Source organism: Hylobates moloch, unplaced genomic scaffold (genome assembly GCF_009828535.3).
Source record: "Hylobates moloch isolate HMO894 unplaced genomic scaffold, HMol_V3 SCAFFOLD_4, whole genome shotgun sequence".
In the NCBI taxonomy this organism is placed as follows: Eukaryota; Metazoa; Chordata; class Mammalia; order Primates; family Hylobatidae; genus Hylobates; species Hylobates moloch.
The window spans coordinates 48,827,040-48,852,318 of NW_026652279.1; the positions used below are offsets into that span (position 1 = coordinate 48,827,040).

General features: G+C 37.1%; 1 protein-coding gene across 1 annotated transcript in view; it reads left to right on the forward strand.

The window, feature by feature from the left end:
• Window positions 1–25,279, forward strand: part of CD200R1 (CD200 receptor 1) — a 62,402-nt gene that overhangs the window by 29,145 nt on the left and 7,978 nt on the right. The window contains exons 3-5 of the mRNA XM_058437509.1: window positions 373–441; window positions 23,263–23,328; window positions 24,947–25,264. Of these exons, the coding sequence (XP_058293492.1) occupies window positions 373–441; window positions 23,263–23,328; window positions 24,947–25,264 (453 nt within the window). The remainder of the gene's footprint in view (window positions 1–372; window positions 442–23,262; window positions 23,329–24,946; window positions 25,265–25,279) is intronic.

Genomic DNA, 25,279 nt, shown 5'->3' on the forward strand with positions numbered 1-25,279 from the left:
CTTTTTTTACCTCCTCATTGGTGCTTGAAAAGCCTGTAGAAGATAGTAAACTAATTTCTTCCACACTCAGAGATAGACTAAATGCATATAAGCCTGGAAGAAGACTTGAATATAAAGCAAGAGGGGGGTGATGGGCACTCTGGGCTTAAAGCAGGACTATGCCAGAGTCAGGAAGAGCAAGTGAAAAGTTTATACTGGGACAAATTTTGCCAAGACTTTTGCTTGGCTGTCATAATTTAGATATTCATTGGCAAATGCAATATAAAAATAGTCTGAAGAATGTGAAAAATATTATTTTAACTAGGAGTCAGATCTATTAATGCATATTTCTCTCTCTACCCCCTATGTCTTTTTCAAAATGCATATATTCAGAAGCGGAGGGTGCTGTTCAACCAAACAACTCATTAATGCTGCAAACTAGCAAGGAGAATCATGCTTTAGGTAATGTCTATCTTTTAATAATAATTCTAGTAGGGGAGTGCTTGATGTCCATATAGGTTTTACATTTTTGGATCTTGAATTGTCTCATGCATTATCTGTGTTATCTAAATGATATTATATTTAAGAGTGTTAATAAATTTTTCATTCTGAAATTATTTCTATACTTATTTAGTACTTATTTTAAGAATGGGATCACTAAACAAAACCAATGGCCTCTTCAAAAAAATTTGTTATTCAACTTTTGAAACCTAGATTATTATCCCAGAGCTCTTTTTAATAAGCAGATCTTAATAGGTGTTAATGATTTATTTTCTATATCCTCTCTCAACTCTATTGTCTCCAAAATTTTTGCTTGCCATTTTAATTAACATTGAAACAGAAAAGAAAAGTTAATAGACTTTATATTTTTAGAGAAGTTTTAGGATCATAGCACAACTGAGTGGAAAGTACAGAAATTTCCCATATAACCTCTGCCCCCACACGTGCAAAGCCTCCCCCATTATCAACATACCTGACTAGAGTGGTACATTTGTTTCAATTAATGAACCTACATTGAAACATCATCATTATCACATTATCAAAGTCCAAAGTTTGCATTAGGGGTCACTCTTAGGGTTGAATGTGAATGTTTTCAGGCAAATGCACAATGACATGTCTCTACCATGATAATATTTTACAGAGTAATTTCACTGACCTAAAAATCATCTCTATTCTACCTATTCATCCTTCCCTGCCGGCTAACCCCAGGCAATCCTGGTATACTGTCTCCATAGTTTTGTCTTTTCCAGAGTGTCATATAATTGGAATGTTACAGTATGCAGCATTTTCAGACTGGCTTTTTTCACTTAATAATATGCATTTAAGTGTTCCCCTGTGACTTTCCATGTCTTAATGGCTCTTTTTTTTTAGTACTGAATAATATTCCATTGTTCGACTATACCACAGTTTATTTATTTGCCTGGTAAAAGACATCTTGGCTGCTTCCAAGTTTTGGCAATTAAGAAAAAAGCTGCAATTAACACCCATGCACAGGTTTTTGTATGGAACTAAGTTTTCAACTCTTAGGGTAAATACCAAAATGCATGATTGTTGGATTGCATGGTAGGAGATTGCTTAGTTTTGTAAGAAACTGCCAAACTGTCTTTCAAAGTAGATGTACTACTTTGCATTCCTGCTACCAATTAATGAAAGTTCCTGTTGCTCCACTCCTCACCTTTGGTGTGTAGTGGTTCTTATTGTTGTTTTAATTTGCCTTTCTTTGATGACATATGATGTAGACCATCTTTTCATATGCTTATTTTCCATAAATATATACATTTTCTTTTTTTTTTCCTTTTTTTATTATTATACTTTAAGTTTTAGGGTACATGTGCACAATGTGCAGGTTTGTTACATATGTATCCATGTGCCATGTTGGTGTGCTGCACCCATTAACTCATCATTTAGCATTAGGTATATCTCCTAATGCTGTCCCTCTCCCCCTCCCCCCACCCCACAACAGTCCCTGGAGTGTGGTGTTCCCTTTCCTGTGTCCATGTGTTCTCATTGTTCAATTCCCACCTATGAGTGAGAACATGCGGTGTTTGGTTTTTTGTCCTTGCGATAGTTTACTGAGAATGATGGTTTCCAGTTTCATCCATGTCCCTACAAAGGACATGAACTCATCATTTTTTATGGCTGCATAGTATTCCATGGTGTATATGTGCCACATTTTCTTAATCCAGGCTATCGTTGTTGGACATTTGGGTTGGTTCCAAGTCTTTGCTATTGTGAATAGTGCCACAATAAACATATGTGTGCATGTGTCTTTATAACAGCATGACTTATAGTTCTTTGGGTATATACCCAGTAATGGGATGGCTGGGTCAAATGGTATTTCTAGTTCTAGATCCCTGAGGAATCGCCACACTGACTTCCACAATGGTTGAACTAGTTTACAGGCCTACCAACAGTGTAAAAGTGTTCCTATTTCTCCACACCCTCTTCAGCACCTGTTGTTTCCTGACTTTTTAATGATGGCCATTCTAACTGGTGTGAGATGGTATCTCATTGTGGTTTTGATTTGCATTTCTCTGATGGCCAGTGATGATGAGCATTCTTCGTGTGTTTTTTGGCTGCATAAATGTCTTCTTTTGAGAAGTGTCTGTTCATGTCTGTCGCCCACTTTTTGATGGGGTTGTTTGTTTTTTTCTTGTAAATTTGTTTGAGTTCATTGTAGATTCTGGATATTAGCCCTTTGTCAGATCAATAGGTTGTGAAAATTTTCTCCCATTCTGTAGGTTGCCTGTTCACTCTGATGGTAGTTTCTTTTGCTGTGCAGAAGCTCTTTAAATTAGATCCCATTTGTCAATTTTGGCTTTTGTTGCCATTGCTTTTGGTGTTTTACACATGAAGTCCTTGCCCATGCCTATGTCCTGAATGGTATTGCCTAGGTTTTCTTCTAGGGTTTTTATGGTTTTAGGTCTAACATCTAAGTCTTTAATCCATCTTGAATTAATTTTTGTATAAGCTGTAAGGAAGGGATCCAGTTTCAGCTTTCTACAAATGGCTAGTCAGTTTTCCCAGCACCATTTATTAAATATGGAATCCTTTCCCCATTTCTTGTTTTTGTCAGGTTTGTCAAACATCAGATAGTTGTAGATATGCGGCATTATTTCTGAGGGCTCTGTTCTGTTCCATTGATCTATGTCTCTGTTGTGGTACCAGTACCATGCTGTTTCGGTTACTGTAGCCTTGTAGTATAGTTTGAAGTCAGGTAGCGTGATACCTCCAGCTTTGTTCTTTTGGCTTAGGATTGACTTGGTGATGCGGGCTCTTTTTTGGTTCCATATGAACTTTAAAGTAGTTTTTTCCAATTCTGTGAAGAAAGTCATTGGTAGCTTGATGGGGATGGCATTGAATCTATAAATTACCTTGGGCAGTATGGCCATTTTCAGGATATCGATTCTTCCAACCCATGAGCATGGAATGTTCTTCCATTTGTTTGTATCCTCTTTTATTTCATTGAGCAGTGGTTTGTAGTTCTCCTTGAAGAGGTCCTTCACATCCCTTGTAAGTTGGATTCCTAGGTATTTTATTCTCTTTGAAGCAATTGTGAATGGGAGTTCACTCATGATTTGGCTCTCTGTTTGTCTGTGATTGGTGTACAAGAATGCTTGTGATTTTTGTACATTGATTTTGTATCCTGAGACTTTGCTGAAGTTGCTTATCAGCGTAAGGAGATTTTGGGCTCAGACGATGAGATTTTCTAGATATACAATCATGTCATCTGCAAACAGGGACAATTTGACTTCCTCTTTTCCTAGTTGAATACCCTTTATTTCCTTCACCTGCCTGATTGCCCTGGCCAGAACTTCCAACACTATGTTGAATAGGAGTGGTGAGAGAGAGCATCCCTGTCTTGTGCCAGTTTTCAAAGGGAATGCTTCCAGTTTTTGCCCATTCAGTCTGATATTGGCTGTGGGTTTGTCATAGATAGCTCTTATTATTTTGAGATACATCCCATCAATACCTAATTTATTGAGAGTTTTTAGCATGAAGCGTTGTTGAATTTTTTCAAAGGCCTTTTCTGCATCTATTGAGATAATCATGTGGTTTTTGTCTTTGGTTCTGTTTATATGCTGGATTACATTTATTGATTTGCATATGTTGAACCAGCCTTGCATCCCAGGGATGAAGCCCACTTGATCATGGTGGATAAGCTTTTTGATGTGCTGCTGGATTTGGTTTGCCAGTATTTTATTGAGGATTTTTGCATCAATGTTCATCAAGGATATTGGTCTGAAATTCTCTTTTTTGGTTGTGTCTCTGCCAGGCTTGGGTATCAGGATGATGCTGGCCTCATAAAATGAGTTAGGGAGGATTCCCTGTTTTTCTGCTGATTGGAATAGTTTCAGAAGGAATGGTACCAGTTCCTCCTTGTACCCCTGGTAGAATTTGGCTGTGAATCCATCAGGTCCTGGACTCTTTTTGGTTGGTAAGCTATTGATTATTGCCTCAATTTCAGATCCTGTTATTGGTTTATTCAGAGATTCAACTTCTTCCTGGTTTAGTCTTGGGAGGGTGTATTTGTCGAGGAATTTATCCATTTCTTCTAGATTTTCTAGTTTATTTGCATAGAGGTGTTTGTAGCATTCTCTGATGGTAGATTGTATTTCTGTGGGATCAGTGGTGATACCCCTTTATCATTTTCTATTGCGTCTATTTGATTCTTCTCTCTTTTCTTCTTTATTAGTCTTGCTAGTGGTCTATCAATTTTGTTGATCTTTTCAAAAAACCAGCTCCTGGATTCATTAATTTTTTGAAGGGTTTTTTTGGTCTCTATTTCCTTCAGTTCTGCTCTGATTTTAGTTATTTCTAGCCTTCTGCTAGCTTTTGAATGTGTTTGCTCTTGCTTTTCTAGTTCTTTTAATTTTGACGTTAGGGTGTCAATTTTGGATCTTTCCTGCTTTCTCTTGTGGGCATTTAGTGCTATAAATTTCCCTCTACACACTGCTTTGAATGTGTCCCAGAGACTCTGGTATGTTGTGTCTTTGTTCTCATTGGTTTCAAAAAACATCTTTATTTCTGCCTGCATTTCGTTATGTACCCAGTAGTCATTCAGGAGCAGGTTGTTCAGTTTCCATGTAGTTGAGTGGTTTTGAGTGAGTTTCTTAATCCTGAGTTCTAGTTTGATTGCACTGTGGTCTGAGAGACAGTTTGTTATAATTTCTGTTCTTTTACATTTGCTGAGGAGAGCTTTATTTCCACCTGTGTGGTCAATTTTGGAATAGGTGTGGTGTGGTGCTGAAAAGAATGTATATTCTGTTGATTTGGGGTGGAGAGTTCTGTAGATGTCTATTAAGTCCACTTGGTGCAGAGCTGAGTTCAATTCCTGGGTATCCTTGTTAACTTTCTGTCTCATTGATCTGTCTAATATTGACAGTGGGGTGTTAAAATCTCCCATTATTATTGTGTGGGAGTCTAAGTCTCTTTGTAGGTCACTCAGGACTTGCTTTATGAATCTGGGTGCTTCTGTATTGGGTGCACATATATTTAGGATAGTTAGCTCTTCTTGTTGAATTGATCCCTTTACCATTATGTAATGGCCTTCTTTGTCTCTTTTGATCTTTGTTGGTTTAAAGTCTATTTTAACAGAGACTAGGATTGCAACCCCTGCCTTTTTTTGTTTTCCATTTGCTTGGCAGATCTTCCTCCATCCCTTTATTTTGAGTCTATGTGTGTCTCTGCACGTGAGATGGATTTCCTGAATACAGCACACTGATGGGTCTTGACTCCTTATCCAATTTGCCAGTCTGTGTCTTTTAATTGGAGCATTTAGCCCATTTACATTTAAAGTTAATATTGTTATGTGTGGATTTGATCCTGTCATTATGATGTTAGCTGGTTATTTTGCTCGTTAGTTGATGCAGTTTCTTCCTAGCCTCGATGGTCTTTACAATTTGGCATGTTTTTGCAGTGGCTGGTACCAGTTGTTCCTTTCCATGTTTAGAGCTTCCTTCAGGAGGTCTTTTAGGGCAGGCCTGGTGGTGACAAAATCACTCAGCATTTGCTTGTCTGTAAAGTATTTTATTTCTCCTTCACTTATGAAGCTTAGTTTGGCTGGATGTGAAATTCTGGGTTAAGAATGTTGAATATCGGACCCCACTCTCTTCTGGCTTGTTGAGTTTCTGCCGAGAGATCAGCTATTAGTCTGATGGGCTTCCCTTTGTGGGTAACCCGACCTTTCTCTATGGCTGCCCTTAACATTGTTTCCTTCATTTCAACTTTGGTGAATCTGACAATTATGTATCTTGGAGTTGCTCTTCTCGAGGAGTATCTTTGTGGCGTTCTCTGTATTTCCTGAATCTGAATGTTGGCCTGCCTTGCTAGATTGGGGAAGTTCTCCTGGATAATATCTTGCAGAGTGTTTTCCAACTTGGTTCCATTCTCCCTGTCACTTTCAGGTACACCAATCAGATGTAGGTTTGGTCTTTTCACATAGTCCCATATTTCTTGGAGGCTTTGTTCATTTCTTTTTATTCGTTTTTCTCTAAACTTCCCTTCTCACGTCATTTCATTCATTTCATCTTCCATCACTGATGCCCTTTCTTCCAGTTGATCACGTTGGCTACTGAGGCTTCTGTATTCTTCACGTAGTTCTCGAAACTTGGCTTTCAGCTCCATCAGCTCCTTCAAGCACTTCTCTGCATGGGTTATTTTAGTTATACATTTGGCGAATTTTTTTTCAAAGTTTTTAACTTCTTTGCCATTGGTTTGAATTTCCTCCTGTAGCTTGGAGTAGTTTGATCGTCTGAAGCCTTCTTCTCTCAACTCGTCAAAGTCATTCTCCGTCCAGCTTTGTTCCGTTGCTGGTGAGGAACTGCGTTCCTTTGAAGGAGGAGAGGCGCTCTGCTTTTTAGAGTTTCCAGTTTTTCTGCTCTGTTTTCTCCCCATCTTTGTAGTTTTTTCTACTTTTGGTCTTTGATGATGGTGATGTACAGATGGGTTTTTGGTGTGGGCGTGTTTTCTGTTTGTTAGTTTTCCTTCTACCAGACAGGACCCTCAGCTGCAGGTCTGTTGGAGTTTGCTAGAGGTCCACTCCAGACCCTGTTTGGCTGGGTGTCAGCAGCGGTGGCTGCAGAACAGCAGATTTTCGTGAACTGCAAATTCAGCTGTCTGATCGTTCCTCTGGAAGTTTTGTCTCAGAGGAGTACCCGGCTGAGTGAGGCGTCAGTCTGTCCCTACTGGGGGGTGCCTCCCAGTTAGGCTGCTCGTGGGTGAGGGACCCACTTTAGGAGGCAGTCTGCCTCTTCTCAGATCTCCAGCTGCATGCTGGGAGAACCACTACTCTCTTCAAAGCTGTCAGACAGGGACATTGAAGTCTGCAGAGGTTACTGCTGACTTTTTGTTTGTCTGTGCCCTGCCCCCAGAGGTGGAGCCTACAGAGGCAGGCAGGCCTCCTTGAGCTGTGGTGGGCTCCATCCAGTTCGAGCTTCCTGGCTGCTTTATTTACCTAAGCAAGCCTGGGCAATGGCGGGCACCCCTCCCCCAGCCTCGCTGCCACCTTGCAGTTTGATCTCAGACTGCTGTGCTAGCAATCATCGAGACTCCATGGGCGTAGGACCCTCCAAGCCAGGTGCGGGACACAATCTCCTGGTGTGCCGTTTTCCAAGCCCATTGGAAAAGCACAGTATTAGGGTGGGAGTGACCCGATTTTCCAGGTGCCCTCTGTCACCCCTTTCTTTGATTAGGAAAGGGAACTCCCTGACCCCTTGCACTTCCCGAGTGAGGCAATGCCTCGCCCTACTTCGGCTCACGCACAGTGCGCTGCACCGACTGTCCTGCACCCACTGTTTGGCACTCCCTAGTGAGATGAAACTGGTACCTCAGATGGAAATGCAGAAATCACCTGTCTTCTGCGTTGCTCACGTTGGGCTACATTTTCCATATGTATCTTCTTTGGTAAAGTTCCTGTTAAGATTTTTGACCTGTTTTTTAGTCTGGTTGTTTGCTTGCATATTGCTGAGTTTTAAGAGTTCTTTGTGTGTTTTGGATAACAGTCTTTTATCGGATATGTCTTTTGCAAATACAGTTGGCCTTCTGTATCCACGGCTTTCATATCTGTGGATCCAACCAACTATGGATTGGAAATATTTGGGAAAAATTCCATAAAGTTCCAAAAAGCAAAACTTGAATTTGCCTTACTACATAGAATCCACAGGATGTAGTGATATACAGGCAATGTATTAGGTATTATAAGTAATCTAGAGATGATTTAAAAAATACAGGTGGTTATATGCAAATACTAAGTGATTTTATACAAAGAATATGAGCATCTGTGGATTTTGGTATCCATGGGGTGATGGAATCCCCCAGAGGTAACAAGGCATGACTGTATTTTTTCCTAGTTATGTGGCTTGTCTTTTCATTCTCTCTCTCTCTCTTTTTTTTGAGACGGAATCTCGCTCTGTTGCCCAGGCTGGAGTGTAGTGGTGCGATCTTGGCTCACTGCAAGCTCCGCCTCCCGGGTTCATGCCATTCTTCTGCCTCAGCCTCTGGAGCAGAGTAGCTGGGACTACAGGCACCCACCACCACGCCCAGCTAATTTTTGTATTTTTAGTAGAGATGGGGTTTCACTGTGTTAGCCAAGATGGTCTCGATCTCCTGACCTCATGATCTGCCTGCCTCGGCCTCCCAAAGTGCTGGGATTACAGGCGTGAGCCACTGCTCTTAGAAATTTTTCACAGAGTAGAAATTTTTAATTTTACTGAAGTCCAGCTTATCGATTTTTTATTTCATGGATTGTGCCTTTACTGTGGTAGCTAAAATGTCACTGCCAAACCAAAGATCACTTAGACTTTCTCTTATGTTACCTTCTAGGAGTGTTTTTAGTTTGCATTTTTATATTTAGGTCACTGATCCATTTTGAGTTTATTTTTGTGAAAGGTGTGAGGTCTGTATCTAGATTGAATTTATTTTTGCACGTGGATGTCCAGTCGTTCCAACACCATTTGTTCAAAAGACTCCAATGTATTGCCTTTGCTAGTTTCCAAATACAATATTTATGTGAGCCTATTTCTGGGCTCTCTGTTTGGTTTCATTTACTTGTTTAGCTCTTCTTTTGCTAATAACATTCTGTCTTGATTATTGGAGCTTTATCGTAAATCTTGAAGTCGAATAGTGTCAAGCCTCAAACTTTGTTCTTCTTCAATAATGTGTTGACTATTCTGAGTCTTTTGCCTCTCTAGATAAACTTAAAAATCAGTTTGTTTATATCCATAAAATAACTTGCTGAGATTTTGATTGGGATTGTGTTGAATCCATAGATCAAGTTGGGAAAAACTGGTATTTTGATAATGTTCATTCACCCTATGTGAATGAGGTCTCTCTCCATTTACTTAGATTTTCTTTGATTCTTTTCCATCAAAGTTTTATAGTTTTCCTCATATAGATGTTGCACATATTTTGTTAGACTTATACCTAAGTATTTCATTTTTGGGGATGCTAATATAAATGGTATTGTGTTTTTAACTTCAAATTTCACTTGTTCATTGGTGACTTATTGGAAAGTAATTGACTTTTGTATGTTAACCTTGTATTTTGCAACCTTGCTACAATTTCTTATTAGTTCTAGGAGTTTTTTTGGTCAATTCTTTCAGATGCTTTACATAGATAATTATGTCATGTATGAACAAAGACAGTTTTATTTCTTCATTACCGATCTCGATCCCTTTTATTTATTTTTTCTTGTCTTATTGCATTAGTTAGAAATTCCAGTTGAAAAGCAGTGGTGAAAAGAGTCATCTTGCTTTGTTTCTGATGCTTTGCTTTCTCACCATTAATTATGATGCTAGCTGTAGAGTTTTTTGTAGATATTTTTTAAGTTGAGAAAGTTTCTCTTTTTCCCAGTTTACTGAGAGTTTTTAAAAAACCATAAATGAGTGTTAAATTTTGTCAAATGCTTTTTCTGTATCTATGGAAATGATCATATGATTTTTTTTATTTAGCTCATTGATGTGATGGAAGATATTAATTCACTTTTGAATTTTGAGCCAGGCTTGCATATCTGGAATAAACCCCACTTGTTCATGGAATATAATTCTTTTAATACATTCTTGAATTTGATTTACTAATATTTTATTGAGGATTTAAAAATGTATATTAATGAGAGATATTGGTCTGTGGTTTTCTTTTTTTGTTATTTTTTTTCTGGTTTGGTTATTAGGATAATGCTAACCTTATAGAATGAGTTAGGAAGCATTCCCTCTGCTTCTGTTTCTGAAGGAGATTAAAGAGAACTGGTATAATTTCTTCCTTAAATATTTAACAGAATTTATCAGTGAACCCATCTAGGCCTCGTACTATCTGTCCTGAAAAGTTATTAATTATTGATTCAATTTATTTAATAGATATAGTCCTGTTCAATTTGCCTATTTCTCCTTTAATTTATTTATTAGATATAGTCCTGTTTAAACTGCGAAATTGTTTTGGCAGGTTGTGTCTTTTAAAGAATTGGTTTATTTCTTCTGTGTTATCAAATTTGTGGGCATAGAATTCTTCATAGTATTCTGTTATTATCATTTTAATGTAAATGGCATCTGTGGTAATGTCCCCTCTTTCATATCAGATATTAGCAACTTGTATCCTCTCTCTTTTTTTCTTGGTCTGGCCAGTGACTTATCAAGTTTATTGATCTTTTCAAAGAACCAGGTTTTAGTTTTATTGATTTTCTCATTTTCAATTTTATTGTCTTCTGTTCTAATTTGTATTTTCTTTTCTTCTGCTTAATTTGGATTTAATTTCCTCTTCTATTTTCTAGTTTCATAAAGTTCGAGTCTGGGTGATTGATTTTAGACCTTTTTAATTTTCTAATACATGCATTCAATGCTATAAATTTCCCTCTAAAAACTACTCCTGCTGCATCCACAAATTTTGATAAATTGTGTTTTCATTTTCATTTATTTAAAAATATTTTTAAATTTCTCTTTAGGTTTCTTTTTTCACCTATGCATTATTTAGAAGTATGTGGTATAATCTCCAAATATTTTGGAACTTTCCACTACCTTTTTGTTTTACATTTCCAGTTTAATTCCATCATGGTCTAAAAGCAGGCATTATGTAATTTCTATTTTTTTATATTTGTTAAGATGTATTTTATGGCTCAGAATGTGGTCTATTTTGGTACAAGTTTCATATGAGCTGGAGAAGAGTGTGTATGCTGCTCTTGTTAGAAAAAGTCATCTATAGATGTCAGTTATACCTAGTTAATTGATGCTATCACTGAATTCAGCTATGTCATTACTGAATTTCTGCCTGCTGGATCTCTCTATTTCTAATAGAGGAGTATTGAAGTCTCCAACAATTATAGCAGATTCATTTATTTCTCCTTGCTGTTCTGTCATTTTTTGCCTCATATATTTTGATACTCTTTTGCTAGGTACACATATGTTAAGGATTATTATTTCTTTTTGGAGAATTGACTCATGTATTATTACGTAATGATAACACATCATTATGTAATAACTTTTCTTGCTCTGAAGTCATTGCTGTTTAAAATTAATATAGCTACTTCCATTTCCTTTTGATTAGTATTAGCATGACTTATCTTTATTCATCCCTTTTCTTTTAAACTACATATATATATATATATATCTTTAGATTTCAAGGTTTTTTGTAGACAACATATAATTGGTCTTGCTTTTTGATCTACTCTGACAATTTCTTTTAATTGGTGCATTTAGACCATTGATGTTCAAAGCGATTACTGATGCTGTTAGATTAATATCTACCACAGTTGTTACTGTTTGCTTTTAGTGCCTCTGTTCTTTGTTCCTATTTTTGTCTTCTACTCTTTTCCTGCCTTTTATGATTTTACCTGAGCATTTTATATGATGCCATTTTCTATCCTCCTTAGCATATTAGTTATATTTCTATTTTTACTTTTTTAGTCATCATTGGAGCTTGCAACATACGTTTATAATGAATCCAAGTTAACTTTCTTTTTTTTTTACTCCCACACATCAGCCTATCAAACCAACCATTGTCTTTACATGGTAGTGATGGGATAATACTATATACTGTTTCATGGGTAGTGTGAATACCTTGCAATAACAAAATAATCCTAGTTCCTTCCTTCCTGTTCCTTGTATCATTATTTTATTCATTCTTCTTATACATAACACATACATAATCAAATACATTGTTACTATCATTATTTTGGACAAAGTGTTATCTGTTAGATTAATTAAGAATAAGAAAAATGCAAGTTTTAATTTTACCTTCACTTGTTTGTTTTCCAGTGTTCTTTTTGATATAGATCTGAGTTTTTGACTGATATTATTTTACTTCCCTCTAAAAAAATTTCTCTCAGCATTTCTTGGAAGGCAGGCCTACTGACAACAAATTCCCCCAATTTTTGTTTGTCTGAGAACATCTTTATTTCTCCTTCAGTTTTGGAGGATAGTTTTTGCAGGACATGAAATTCTAGGTTGGTAGTTTTTTTCCCTCAACACCTCAAATATTTTACTTTGCTGTCTTCTTGCTTGCCTGGTCTCTGAGGAGAAGTTGGGTATAATTCTTTTCTTTGCTTCTTGGTAGGTAAGGTGTTTTTCCCTTCTGGCTTCTTTCTGAAGTATTTCTTTACATTTGATTTTCTGTAATTTGAAAATAATACATCTAGGTGTAGGTTATTTTTGGCATTTATTCTGCTTGGCGTTCCCTGAGTTTCCTGGATCTGTGATTTAGTGTCTGAAATTAATTTGGGGAAAATTCTTAGTCATTATTATTTAAAGTATTTCTTTTTTTCATTTTTTTAACTACAATATAGCAACTTTTCAAAAACAAAATTTGAAATAGATTAAAACTATTGTGATTGTGAAAAATTCTACAGAACTCAAGGGAAGGAATGCATGTTGATCTCAGAAATAATGGAATTAGAAAGTTGAACTAGATGAGGACTCTCTCTGTTCCTCTCCTGCTTCTGCTTTACTTATTTATATTAATTTTAATTGACACATAATAATTGCACATATTTATGGGGTACATAGTAATATTTTGATACATACAATTTGTAGTAATCAGATCATGGTAATTGGCATATCCTTCACTTCAAACATTTCCTTGTGTTGGGAACATTCAATATCCTCTTCTAGCTCTTTGAAAATATGTAATATATTATTGTGAACTATAGTCATCCTACAGTACTATAAAACAATAGAACTTGCTCATCCTACCTTGCTATAATTTTGTGCCCTTTAACAAATTTCCTCTATTCCCCCCTTTCCCCTACCCTTTGTAGTCTATAGAAGCCTGCGTTCTGCCTTTTACTTCTGTGAAACCAACTTTTTAAACTTCTGCATAGAATGAGAACATGTGATGTTTGGCTTTTTGTTCTTGGCTTATTTCACTCAATATAATATCCTCCAGTTCCATCCATGTTGCTGTGAATGACAATATTTCATTTTTTATGGCTGAATAGTATTCCATTGTGTATATATACCACATTTTCTTTATCCATTCATTTGTTGTTGGGCATTTGGGTTGATTTCCTGTCTTGGCTATTGTGAATATTGCTGTAATAAACATAGGGGTGCAGATATTTCTTTAACATATTTATTTCCTTTCCTTTGAATAAACGTTTACTAGCAAGATTGCTGGATCATATGAAATTTCTATTTCTAATTTTTTTAGGAACTTCCATACTGTTCTTCATAGAGACTGTATTAGTTTACATTCCTATCAGTGGTTTATAAGAGTTCCCTTTTCTTTGCATCCTCACCAACATTTATTTGTGTCTCTTTGATAATAGCCATTCTAACTGGGGTGAATGAAATCTCCTTGTGATTTTAATTGACATTTCCTTGATGATTAGTGATGTTGAGCACTTTTTCATATATTTGTTAACCATATGTATGTCTTCTGTTCAGAAATATCTGTATCAATTACCCATTTTTAAGTTAGTTTTTCTGTTATTGTAGAGATATTTTGAATTCCTTGTATATCTGGATATTACTCTTTTGTTGGATGAGTATTTTACAAATATTTTATCCCATTCTGTAAGTTTATTCATTCTGTTTATTGTTTTGCTGTGCAGAAGGTTTTTAGTTTTATATAATCCCATTTGTTTACTTTTGCTTTAGTTGCCTATGCTATTGAGGTCTTATTCTTAAAATTATTTCTCAGATCAGTGTCCTGAAGTATTTCATCTATGTTTTCTTCTAGCAGTTTTATAGTTTCTGGTCTTATATTTAGGTCTTCAATGAATTTTGAGTTGATTTTTATATAGGGTGAGAGGTAGGAGGTCTAGTTTCATTCTTCCGCATATGAATATTCAGTTTACCCAGTGCCATTTATTAAAGAAGGTGTCCTTTCCCCAATGTATGTTCTTGACAACTTTGTCAAAGATCAGTTGACTGTACATATGTGGACTAATTTCTGGGTTCTCCATGCTGTTCCATTTTTCTATGTGTCTGTTTTTATGCCAGTACCATGCTGTTTTGATTAGTACAGCTTTATGGTATATTTTGAAGTCTGTTAGTGTGATGCCTCAGCTTGTTTTTTTTTGTTTGTTTGTTTGTTTTGGTTTGTTTGTTTTTTGCTTGTTTGTTTGCTTTTTGCTCAGTATGGGCTTTGGCTGTTTGGAGTCTTTTGTGGTTCCATGTAAATTTCAGGATTTTTTTTCTATTTTTGTTAAATGAAATGACACTTCATTGGTATCTTGATAGTAATTACATTTATTCTGTAGATTACTTTGGGTAGTATGGGCATTTTAACAATATTAGTTATTCTAGTCCATGAATGTGGGATGTCTTTCTATTTTTTGTGTCTTCTTAAATTTCTTTCTGCAGTGTTGTATGGTTTTACTTGCAGAGATCTTTCATATCCTTGGTTAAATTCATTCCTAGATATTTTATTCATTATTTATTTCTGTAGCTATTGTAAATGGGATTGTTTTCTTGATTTCCTTTTCATCTGGTTTGTTGTTTGTGTATAGAAATGCTACTAAGTTTTGTCTGTTGATTTTGTATGCTGCAACTTTATTGAATTTGTTTATCAGTGTTAACAGTTTTTTGGTGCAGTCTTTAGGGTTTCTCTATATAAGATCATGTTATCTGGAAACATGGACAATTTGACTTCCTGCTTTCTAAATTGGATGTACTTTACTTATTTATTTTTCTTGCCTAATTTCTCTGGGCCAGACTTCTTGTACTATCTTGAATAACAGGGGTGAGAGTAGGCATTTTTTCTTCTAATTCTTCTTCTAATTCTTAAAAGCTGAAAGCTTTTCCCCATTTAGTATAATATTAGCTACACAGCCTATAGATGGCCTTTATTGTGTTGAAGTACTTTCTTCTGCACCTAATTTATTGAAAGTTTTTAATGATGTAGGGATGTTGAATTTTATAAAATGCTTTTTCTGATCATATGATATTAAAATAATCACCTAGTTTTTGTTCTTGATTTTGTTGATGTGATGTATCACAAATATCGATTTGCATATGTTGAACCATCCTTGCATCTCTGAGGTGAATCTCACTTGATTATGTGCCTGATGTTTTGATGTGCTGTTGAATTCATTTCCTAGTATTTTATATATATGTTTATTAGTAATATTGGCTTGTACTTTTCTTTTTTGCTGTGTCTTTTCTGGTTTTTGTATCACAATCATACTGGGCTTGTCAAATGAGTTTTGACATTCAATGACATTCAAATGAGTTTTACATTCAATTTTTTGGAATAGTTTGAAGTATTTCATCTGTGTATCAAGGACTGGTATTAGTTCTTTAAAAGTTCGGTAGAATTCAGCTGTGAAGCCATTTGTTCCTGGACTTTTCTTTGTTGGGAGACTTTTCATTACTAATTCAATCTCATTACTCATTATTGGACTGAGGTTTTCCATTTCTTGTTGGTTTAAAGTTGTTAGGTTGTCTGTATCCAGGAATTTTTCAGTTTCCTCTAATCTTTTGAATTTATTCGTGTGTAGTTGTTCATAATAGTTTCTAATGGTCTTTTGTATTTATGTAGTCTCTGTTATTATTTCTCTTTTTTGTTTCTGATTTTATTAATTTAGTTTTTTCTCTTTTTTTCTTTATTCATCTAGCTAATGGCTTGTCAATTATGTTAATCTTTTTACAAACCCACAGCTCATATCATACTGAATGGGCAAAAACTAGAAGCATTCCCCTTGAAAACTGGCACAAGACAAAGATGCCCTCTCTCACCACTTCTATTTAATGGTATTGGAAGTTCTGGCCAGGGTAATCATGCGAGAGAAAGAAACAAAGAATATTCAAATAGGAAGAGAGGACCTCAAGTTATCTTTGTTTGCAGATAACATGATTCTATATCTAGAAAACCCCATCATCTCAGCCCAAAAGCTTCTTAAGCTGATAAGTAACTTCTGCAAAGTTTCAGGATCCAAAATCAATGTGCAAAAATTGCTAGTATTCCTATATACCAACAACAGACAAGACAAGAGCCAAATCATAAATGAACTCCCATTCACAATTGCCACAAAAGAATAAAATACCTAGGAAAACAACTAACAAGGGAAGTGAAGGACCTCTTTAAGAAAAACTATAAACCACTGCTAAAGAAATCAGAGATGACACAAACAAATGGAAAAACAGTCCATGCTCATGGATAGGAAGGATCAATATTGTGAAAATGGCCATACTGCCCAAAGTAGTTTATCAATTCAGTGCTATTCCCATTAATCTGTAATTGACATTGTTCACACAATTAGAAAAAAACAATTTTAAAATTCATATGGAACCAAAACATAACCCAAATAGTGAAGGCAATCCTCAGCAAAAAGAACAAAGCTGGAAGCATCATGCTACCTGACTTCAAACTATATTATAGGGCTACAGTAATCAAAACAGCATAGTAGTTGTACAAGAACAGACACATAGACCAATAGAACAGAATAGAGAACCCAGAAATAACACCACACATCTACAACCATCTTATCTTTGACAAACCTGACAGAAACAAGCAATGGGGAAAGGGTTCCCTATTTAATAAATGGTGCTGGGACAGCTGGCTAGCCATATGAAGAAAATTGAAAGTGGACCTGATATGGTTTGGCTGTGTCCCCACCCAAATCTCATCTTGAATTGTAGTTTCTATAATCTCCATGTGTCCTGGGAGGGACCTGGTGGGAGGTAATTTAATCATGGGGGGCAGTTACTGTCATGCTTTTCTCATGATAGTGAGTGAATTCTCATGAGATCTGATGGTTTTATAAGGGGCTTTTCCTCCTTTTGCTTGGCACTTCTCTTTGCTGCTGCCATGTGAAAAAGGACATGTTTGCTTCCCCTTCTGTCATGATTGTAAGTTTCCTGAGGCCTCCCAAGCCATGCTGAACTATAAGTCAATTAAACCTCTTTCTTTTATAAATTACCCAGTCGTGGGTATGTCTTTATTAGCAGCATGAGAGCAGACTAAAATACCTTCCTTACATCATGTACAAAAATCAACTCAAGATGGATTAAAGACTTAAACGTAAAACCCCAAACTCTAAAAACCCTAGAAGAAAATCTAGGCAATATCATTCAGGACATAGGCTCAGGCAAAGATTTCATGATTTCATGACAAAGATGCCAGAAGCAACTTCAACAAAAACAAAAATTGACAAATGGGATCTGATTAAACTAAAGAGCTTCTGCACAGTCAAAGAAACTATCAACAGAATAAACAGACAACCTACAGAATGGGAGAAAAGTTTTATAATCTATTCATCTAACAAAGGCCTAATAACCAGCATCTACAAGGAACTTAAACAAATTTACAAGAAAAAGGAACCCCATTAAAAAGTGGGTAAGGAACATGAATAGATAATTCTCAAAAGAAGACATACATGCAACCAAGAAACACATGAAAAAAAGCTCAACATCACTGATCATTAGAGAAACGCAAATCAAAACTACAAAGAGATACTATCTCACACCAGTCAGAATGGTGATTACTAAAAAGTCCAGAAACAACAGATGCTGGCGAGGTTATGGAGAAAAAGAAATACTTTTACACTGTTGGTGGGAGTGTAAATTAGTGCAACCATTGTGGAAGACAACGTGGTGATTCATCAAAGACATAGAGGCAGAAATACTGTTTGACTCAGCAATCTGATTACTGGGTATATACCCAAAGGAATATAAATAATTCTATTATAAGGATACATGCCTGTGTATGTTCATTGCAGCACTATTCACAATAGCAAAGACATGGAGTCAACCTAAATGCCCATCAATGATAGACTGAATAAAGAAAATGTGGTACATATATACCATGAAATATTAGGAAGCCATATATGGATGAGTTCATGTCCTTTGCAGGGACATGGATGGAGGTGGGGGTGATTAGATTATCCTCAGCAAACTAATGCAGAAACAGAAAACCAAACAGTGCATTTTCTCACTTATAAGTGGGAGCTGAATGATAAGAACACATGGACACATGGAGGGTGGAAACACACACTGGAGCCTGTCAGTGGGTAGGGAGTGGGAGGAGGGAGAGCATCAGAAAGAATAGCTGATGGATGCTGGGCTTAATACCTCGGTGATGGAATGGCCTGTGCAGCAAATCACCATGGCATACATTTACCTAATTAACAGACCTGCACATCTTACCTATATACCCCTGAAGTTAAAATAAAAGTTGGAAACAGAAAAACAAAACAAAACTTTTTTGTTGTTGATTTTTTGTGTTTCTTTTTAGGTTCAGTTTCATTGAATTCTGCTCTGATCTTTATTCCTGCTACTAATTTTGGGTTCGGTTTATTCCCGCTTTTCTTCCTTAATATGTGCTGTTAGGAGTTAATTTGAAATATTCCTACTTTTTTGATGTAGGCATTTATTGCTATGGATTTGCCTCTTAATGCTGCTTTTGCTGTATCCCTTAGGTTTTGGTATGTTGTGTTTCTATTTTCATTTGTTTCAAGAAATTGTTAAACTTCTTAATTTCTTTCTTTACTCATTTGTCATTCAGTAACATGTTGTTTAACTTTCATGTATTTGTATAGTTTCAAATGTTCCTCTTGTTATTGATTTCTAATTTTATTCCACTGTGGTCACATAAGATGATATGATTGTAATTTTTAAAAATTATTTGAGACTTCTTTTGTGACCTAACATATTGTCAATTCTGGAGAATATTCCATGTGCTGGTGAAAAGAATGTGTATTTTGCAGCTGTTATATAAAATGTTCTGTAAAGGTCTGTTAGGTCTGTTTGATTTATGGTGCGGTTTAGATCCAATGTTTCTTGATTTTCTATCTAGATCATCTGTCTAATGCTGAAAGTAGGGTGTTGAAGTCCTCAACTATTATTGCTTTGAGGTTTATCTCTCCCTTTAGCTTTAATAATATTAGCTTTATATATCTGGGTGCTCCAATGTTGGGTCCATATATATTTCAAATTGTTATGTCGTCTTGCTAAATAAATTCATTTATTTTTACATAATGTTCTTTTTTATATAGCCTTTGTCTTAAAGTCTGTTTTATCTAATGTAAGTATAGCTACTCCTGCTTGTATTTGGATTCTGTTTGCATATCTTTTTTCCACTCCACTTTCAGTTTATGTGTGTCTTTACAGGTGAGGTGAGTTTCCTGTAGGTGGCATATAGTTGGATCTTTTTTTTTTTTTTTTTTTTGAGATGGAGTTTTGCTCTTGTCACCCAGGCTGGAGTGCAATGGCGTGATCTTGGCCTCTGCTTCCCCGGTTCAAGCAAATTCTCCTGCCTCAGCCTCCCGAGTAGCTGGGATTATAGGTGCCTGCCACCATGCCCAGCTAATTTTTGTATTTTTAGTAGAGATGGGGTTTCATCATGTTGGCCAGGCTGGTCTCAAACTCTTAACTTCAGGTGATGCACCCTCCTTGGCCTCCCAAAGTGCTGGGATTACAAGCGTGAGCCACCGTGCCCAGCTGGGTCTTATTTTTTTAAATCCACTTGGCCAGTCTATATCTTTTAATTGGAAAACTGAATCAGTTTATATTCAAGGTTATTTGATAGAGGAGAACTTACATCTGTCATTTTATTGATTTTTTTTTTTCTGGTTGGTGACGGTCTTGCCTTTATTTCTGAAGGATAGTTTTTCTGGATATAATATTCACTGACAGTTATTTTCTTTCAGTACTTTGAATGTATCACTCCATTTTCTCTTGACCCGTAAGGTTTCTGATGAGAAATCTGCTATCAGCATAATGGGTATTCCCTTATATTTGGCTTGATGCTTTTCTCTTGCGTGTTTTTATCATTCTTCCTTTGCCTTTGCCTTTTGATAATTTGACTATAACGTCCCTTAGAGAGGATGTATTTGGGTTGAATCTATTTGGGAAATTTTGAACTTCTTGGATCTGGATCTCTCTCTCTCTCCCAAAACTTGGAAAGTTTTCTGCTATTATTTTATTAATATGTTTTCTATGCCTTTTTCTTTCTTTTCTCCTTCCAGAATTTTTATAATGTGAATGTTTTTTGCTTACTGATGTCTCCTAAATCCTGTAAACTTTCTTTATTGTTTTAAAATTCTTTTTCTTTTTGTTTTTAAAATCCTCATGTATTATTTCAAAAGACCTGTTTTCAAGTTCAGAAATCCTTTCCTCTACGTTTTCTATGCTGTTGTTGAAAAATCATATTTTTTATTTCATTCATTGACTTTTTCAGCTCTAAAATTTCTTTTTTTATGATAGCTATCTTTTTGTTGAATTTTTCATTTAAATCACAAATTGTTTTCCTGATTTTATTGAATTGTTTATCTGTATTCTCTTTTATCTCACTGAGTTTCCTTAAGATTATTATTTTGAATTCTTCTTCTGGCATTTCACATATTGCCTTATAATTGGTTCTGTTACTGGAGAATTACTGTGTTCATTTGGGGGGGTCTATCATATTTTCTTGCTTTTTCATGTTTGATGTGTTTCTATGTTGATACTACATATCTGGTGCAATTGTCGCCTCTTCTAATTTTATGGTGTAGGCTTCTTAAGAAAAAGCTTATTCATATATAATCCATTCTAGTGATGTTTGCAAGTGTCCCTATGACCTAGGTGGTGAGAGTTTGTGGCAGCAGTGGCACATCTTTGCTGGGAGTTGGTTTGCCAGCCTGCCTTTCAGGTCATGGGTGCTTGTGTGCACATGGTGGGTTACTCAACTTGGCATCTGGCTTGCTGGGTTTGGGACTATGGGGCTCTGAATGTGGCCAGGGGCACAAGCACATTGTTGCTTGGCTATCCTCAGGGCATGTCTGACGGGTGGACCCACTGGGCTGTTTCTTAGGTTCTGGAGTGGGTGGGCAGCCACTCAGCCAGTCTGGGGGCATGTCTGCTGGGAGTGAGCCCACCAGATTATTTCTCAGGCCCTAGGCACAGGTCCCCACATGCTCAGCTGGTCTGTAGGTATGTCCACCAGGGGTATGCCTGCTGTGCTGTTTCTCAGTCCCTGGGGGTGAATGCATAATCTGTCAGTCTAGGGTTGTGTCCAGGGTAGGGGCCTGCTGGCTGTTTCTCAGGCCCAGGACATAAGCATGCAGACACTCAGCTGGCCTGGCTGAGTTTCCACTAGTGGTGGATCCACTGGGTTGTTTCTTAGGCTCTCGTTACAGGCATGGGGCCACTTGGTAGGTCTGGGGTTATGTTTGCCAACAGTGAACTTGTGGGGCTGTTTCTCAGGCCCTGGATGTGATCTTGTGACTGCTGGGCTGGCCTGGGGGGGATGTCCACTGGGAGTGGATCTGCCCTGCTGTTTCTCAGGCCCCGGTTGTGGGTATGGAACTGATGTGTAGGTCTGGGGATGTGTCCTCTGGGAGCGACACCCTTGACAGTTTCCCAGATCCTGAGTGTTGGTGTGGGCTGCTGATTAGTCCTAGGGGTGTGACTGCCGCATGGAGTGCTCACAGGGCTATTTCTCAGGACTTGAGTGAGGGCATGGGCCTCCTGGGGAGGCCTGGGGACATGTCTGTGGCCATGTTTGTTGGGGAGGAGTCACAGGACTGTTTCCCAGGCCCTGGGCGAGGATGCATGTACACTCAGCTGGCGTAGGGTTATGTCAGCTGCTGGGTCCTCTCCCTTTCAGGAGAGGGCATGCAGTGGTTTGGCCAACTCAATGGCAGGTTTGTCCTGGGTAGGACTGCCAGACTGTTTCTCTGGCTGGAAGTGTGGGGAGAGGGGATTGGTTTCCCTACTGTGCAATCCAGAGCCCAGACTCCATGCAGCATATGTCACAGCCAATCCTGAGCCCAGGCTCCAGGCAGCAAACGTATAGCCAGCTGGAGGGCTGGAAAGGTACAGTGGCTACTAGTCCCCAGGACACAGTGTACTTCAAAAGTGGCTCTAGTCCATGGTGGCCCCTTGCTGCAGCAGCTTGGCTCACAGAGGGTGGGTGGGAGGTAGCAGGTGCACACATTGTGCCCCTTATCTGGAGCAATGCGGCTGTATGAATTCCTGGTAGCACTCCAAACTGGGCTCAGGGCTTGTGAGGACTGTGAAATTCTCTTGAAGTAACTCTTTCAGTAGCTATAGGGGCTGGTGAGATTCTTCTGCTTATGTTTTCCCTGCAAGAGGAAGTCCCTCCTGAGCCTGGGCCAATCCAGGAAGAGGATGTGGAAGGATGGGGTGCCAGAAGCAGGGTGCTTTTATGCTTCCCTCCTGAGCTTCTGATGACCACAAGCACCTCTCCACTCCTTTTCTGCACTCCTGCACTCTCTCTTTGATACTCTAGTAGAATCTTTGCTGTCTATTGCTTGGTCCTTTCTTTTGGAGGAGATGTGCACCAGGGCCATCTAGTCAGCCATCTTGCTGACATTTGCTTCTGCTATATTTTTCCCTTTGTACTCTAATAAGTAGAAAAAAAATGAGAAAGGAACAGAGACGGATGGACCCTTCTCAGTTTTGCTTCTAAAATCCTTGAGAAAGGGCACTGCTGTATTCACCTGGGTGAGGTGCCCAGCATTGGACCAAATAACTTTGATTGGGAAGTGGTAGCTGAAGAAAGGGATATAATTGGACCAGCTCATATGAGATGCTCACATGGACCAATCTCCCTGGCTGAGGAAGAAGGATGCAGTAGAGGCAAGTTTAACTTTTTCAAAATATTTCAAAACAAGGTGTATCATGAAAGAGAAATTATTGATTAATCACTTATAAGTATAATTTTCAAGATATTAACACATTTTGTCCCCTAATGATGTCATGACTTCTAATTTCTGTTTTACAATGATTTTTGTGTAATTTTAATTATGGTTAACTGATTGCCTATCATGTTGAATAAGACTTTGTGGAGAGATACTGGCTTCCACTCTGAGTACATAAAATTGATTTCATTTATTCTTCTCTAAATATTTTCTAGCTTCAAACAGTTTATGTATGGATGAAAAACAGATTACACAGAACTACTCAAAAGTACTCGCAGAAGGTAATATGCTTCCTTACTAGTGGCCAGCACTGAGGGATGGAAAGTTGAACTTTCTTAGAAATATTAGCTAATGACCTGACTGGAAGCCAGCCTTATGACTACTTGCAGAACTTGGTGATCTGAGTACTGTGGTATGAGGGATCCTGAATGACCCAGCCTCTAGTTGTTCTCCAAACAAGCCATGTTCTTGCTTGTCTCTGAGCCTTTGCTAAGGTGGAGTGACGGAAGGAGCATGGATTTAACTACCTCTCAGATCTATGTTAAAGTATTACCTTTTTCTTCATCTAGTTATGTACTTATTAATTTGCTGTGAAATGCAAGGGCTAGAGTACAAACCACATAAGAGACAGGTGACACCAAAACAGGATAGGAGAGATATTAAATGCAGGGTTTAGCAAAAACATCCTTTACCCACATAAAGGTTTGCCCCTCTATAGCTGATTCTGCTTATGCTATAGTGATGAAATCACTGACACTCACCTTTGTTAGAGGTGAGTAGTGACAAATACTTTGGTGGACTAATCACCTCTCAGTAAACCCTTACCAAGTCACTGACACATTGTGTCGATTTATGGGATGTGTGAGGTTCTATCTTGGAAGACTCTTGTAGGATGCAGGACTTAATTTTTCCTTTAAATGATGGACAACAGGGATCAACTTACGCCTTTAGTGTTGATAATTGGATTGAATATACAGAAATAAAATCTGTGAGCTAACTTCACATCTGAACTATCTGAAAGTGTATGTGTGACTAAATAGGAAGGAATGAAAACTCATCCAAAGGTTACCTTTGATAATGTCATAAATTTGCAATAAAATATTTTTTATAAAAAGTATCTAAAGGGAAATAAATCTTGTTTTTTAAAAATTATATATCACATTACATTTTCACAAGAAATAAATATTTCTAAGCATCTCTTATCACTAGACATTATCATTTTTCATTTTTATGGGATGGCTCAACTGGTGAAATAGGTTTTTTTTTAAAGATCTGTGGGTTTCACTGACTTTCTGATTCTTTTTAAAAAAAAGAACAAAAAAATTTCTAGCTAGTTCAACCCAAATGCCATATTAGTTACTTTAAAAGAAAGCACTATATATTAATACATACCACATTTATGTTTGTCTGAAACAAAAACCTTAGAGATAGACTTTTTTGTGCTCACCAAAGCTGAGGAGGAGACAGCCACATCACTAATTTTTCCATTTTCTTTCCTGTGGCACATAAATTGCGTGATAAAGGCAATAGTCTCTACCACCTAAAGATTAGATGTAGAACATTGCCTTTGTTGTTTAATTTACAATTCTCTTTGTTTCTAGATATTAAAACTCCTGAATTAATATTAAAACTCCTGAATTAATATCAAAAATTCTTTATTATATATCATATTTCTAATAATACATAATACAGGAGAAAATTGGTTAATCTCTAGATTGGGTTCAATATATTATTTATATTTTGAGAATTTTAATTTTTTATGAAGGTCTAATGTTTTTGGAATAAGATCACCAGCAAAGTTATGTTCTAGTGTAACTTCATATGTTGTGGATAAATGCAACACATGAAGTTCCTTATCAAGCTTTTCTTTTATCATTCTCTTTTCATGTATGTGTCCAGTTAACACTTCATGGCCTGTACAGATGGCTACAAATGCTGTGCTTTGTTGCCCTCCTATCGCATTCGGAGATTTGATCATAATAACATGGGAAATAATCCTGAGAGGCCAGCCTTCCTGCACAAAAGCCTACAGGAAAGAAACAAATGAGACCAAGGAAACCAACTGTACTGATGAGAGAATAACCTGGGTCTCCAGACCTGATCAGAATTCAGACCTTCAGATTCGTCCAGTGGCCATCACTCATGATGGGTATTACAGATGCATAATGGTAACACCTGATGGGAATTTCCATCGTGGATATCACCTCCAAGTGTTAGGTAAGGAGGTATTTC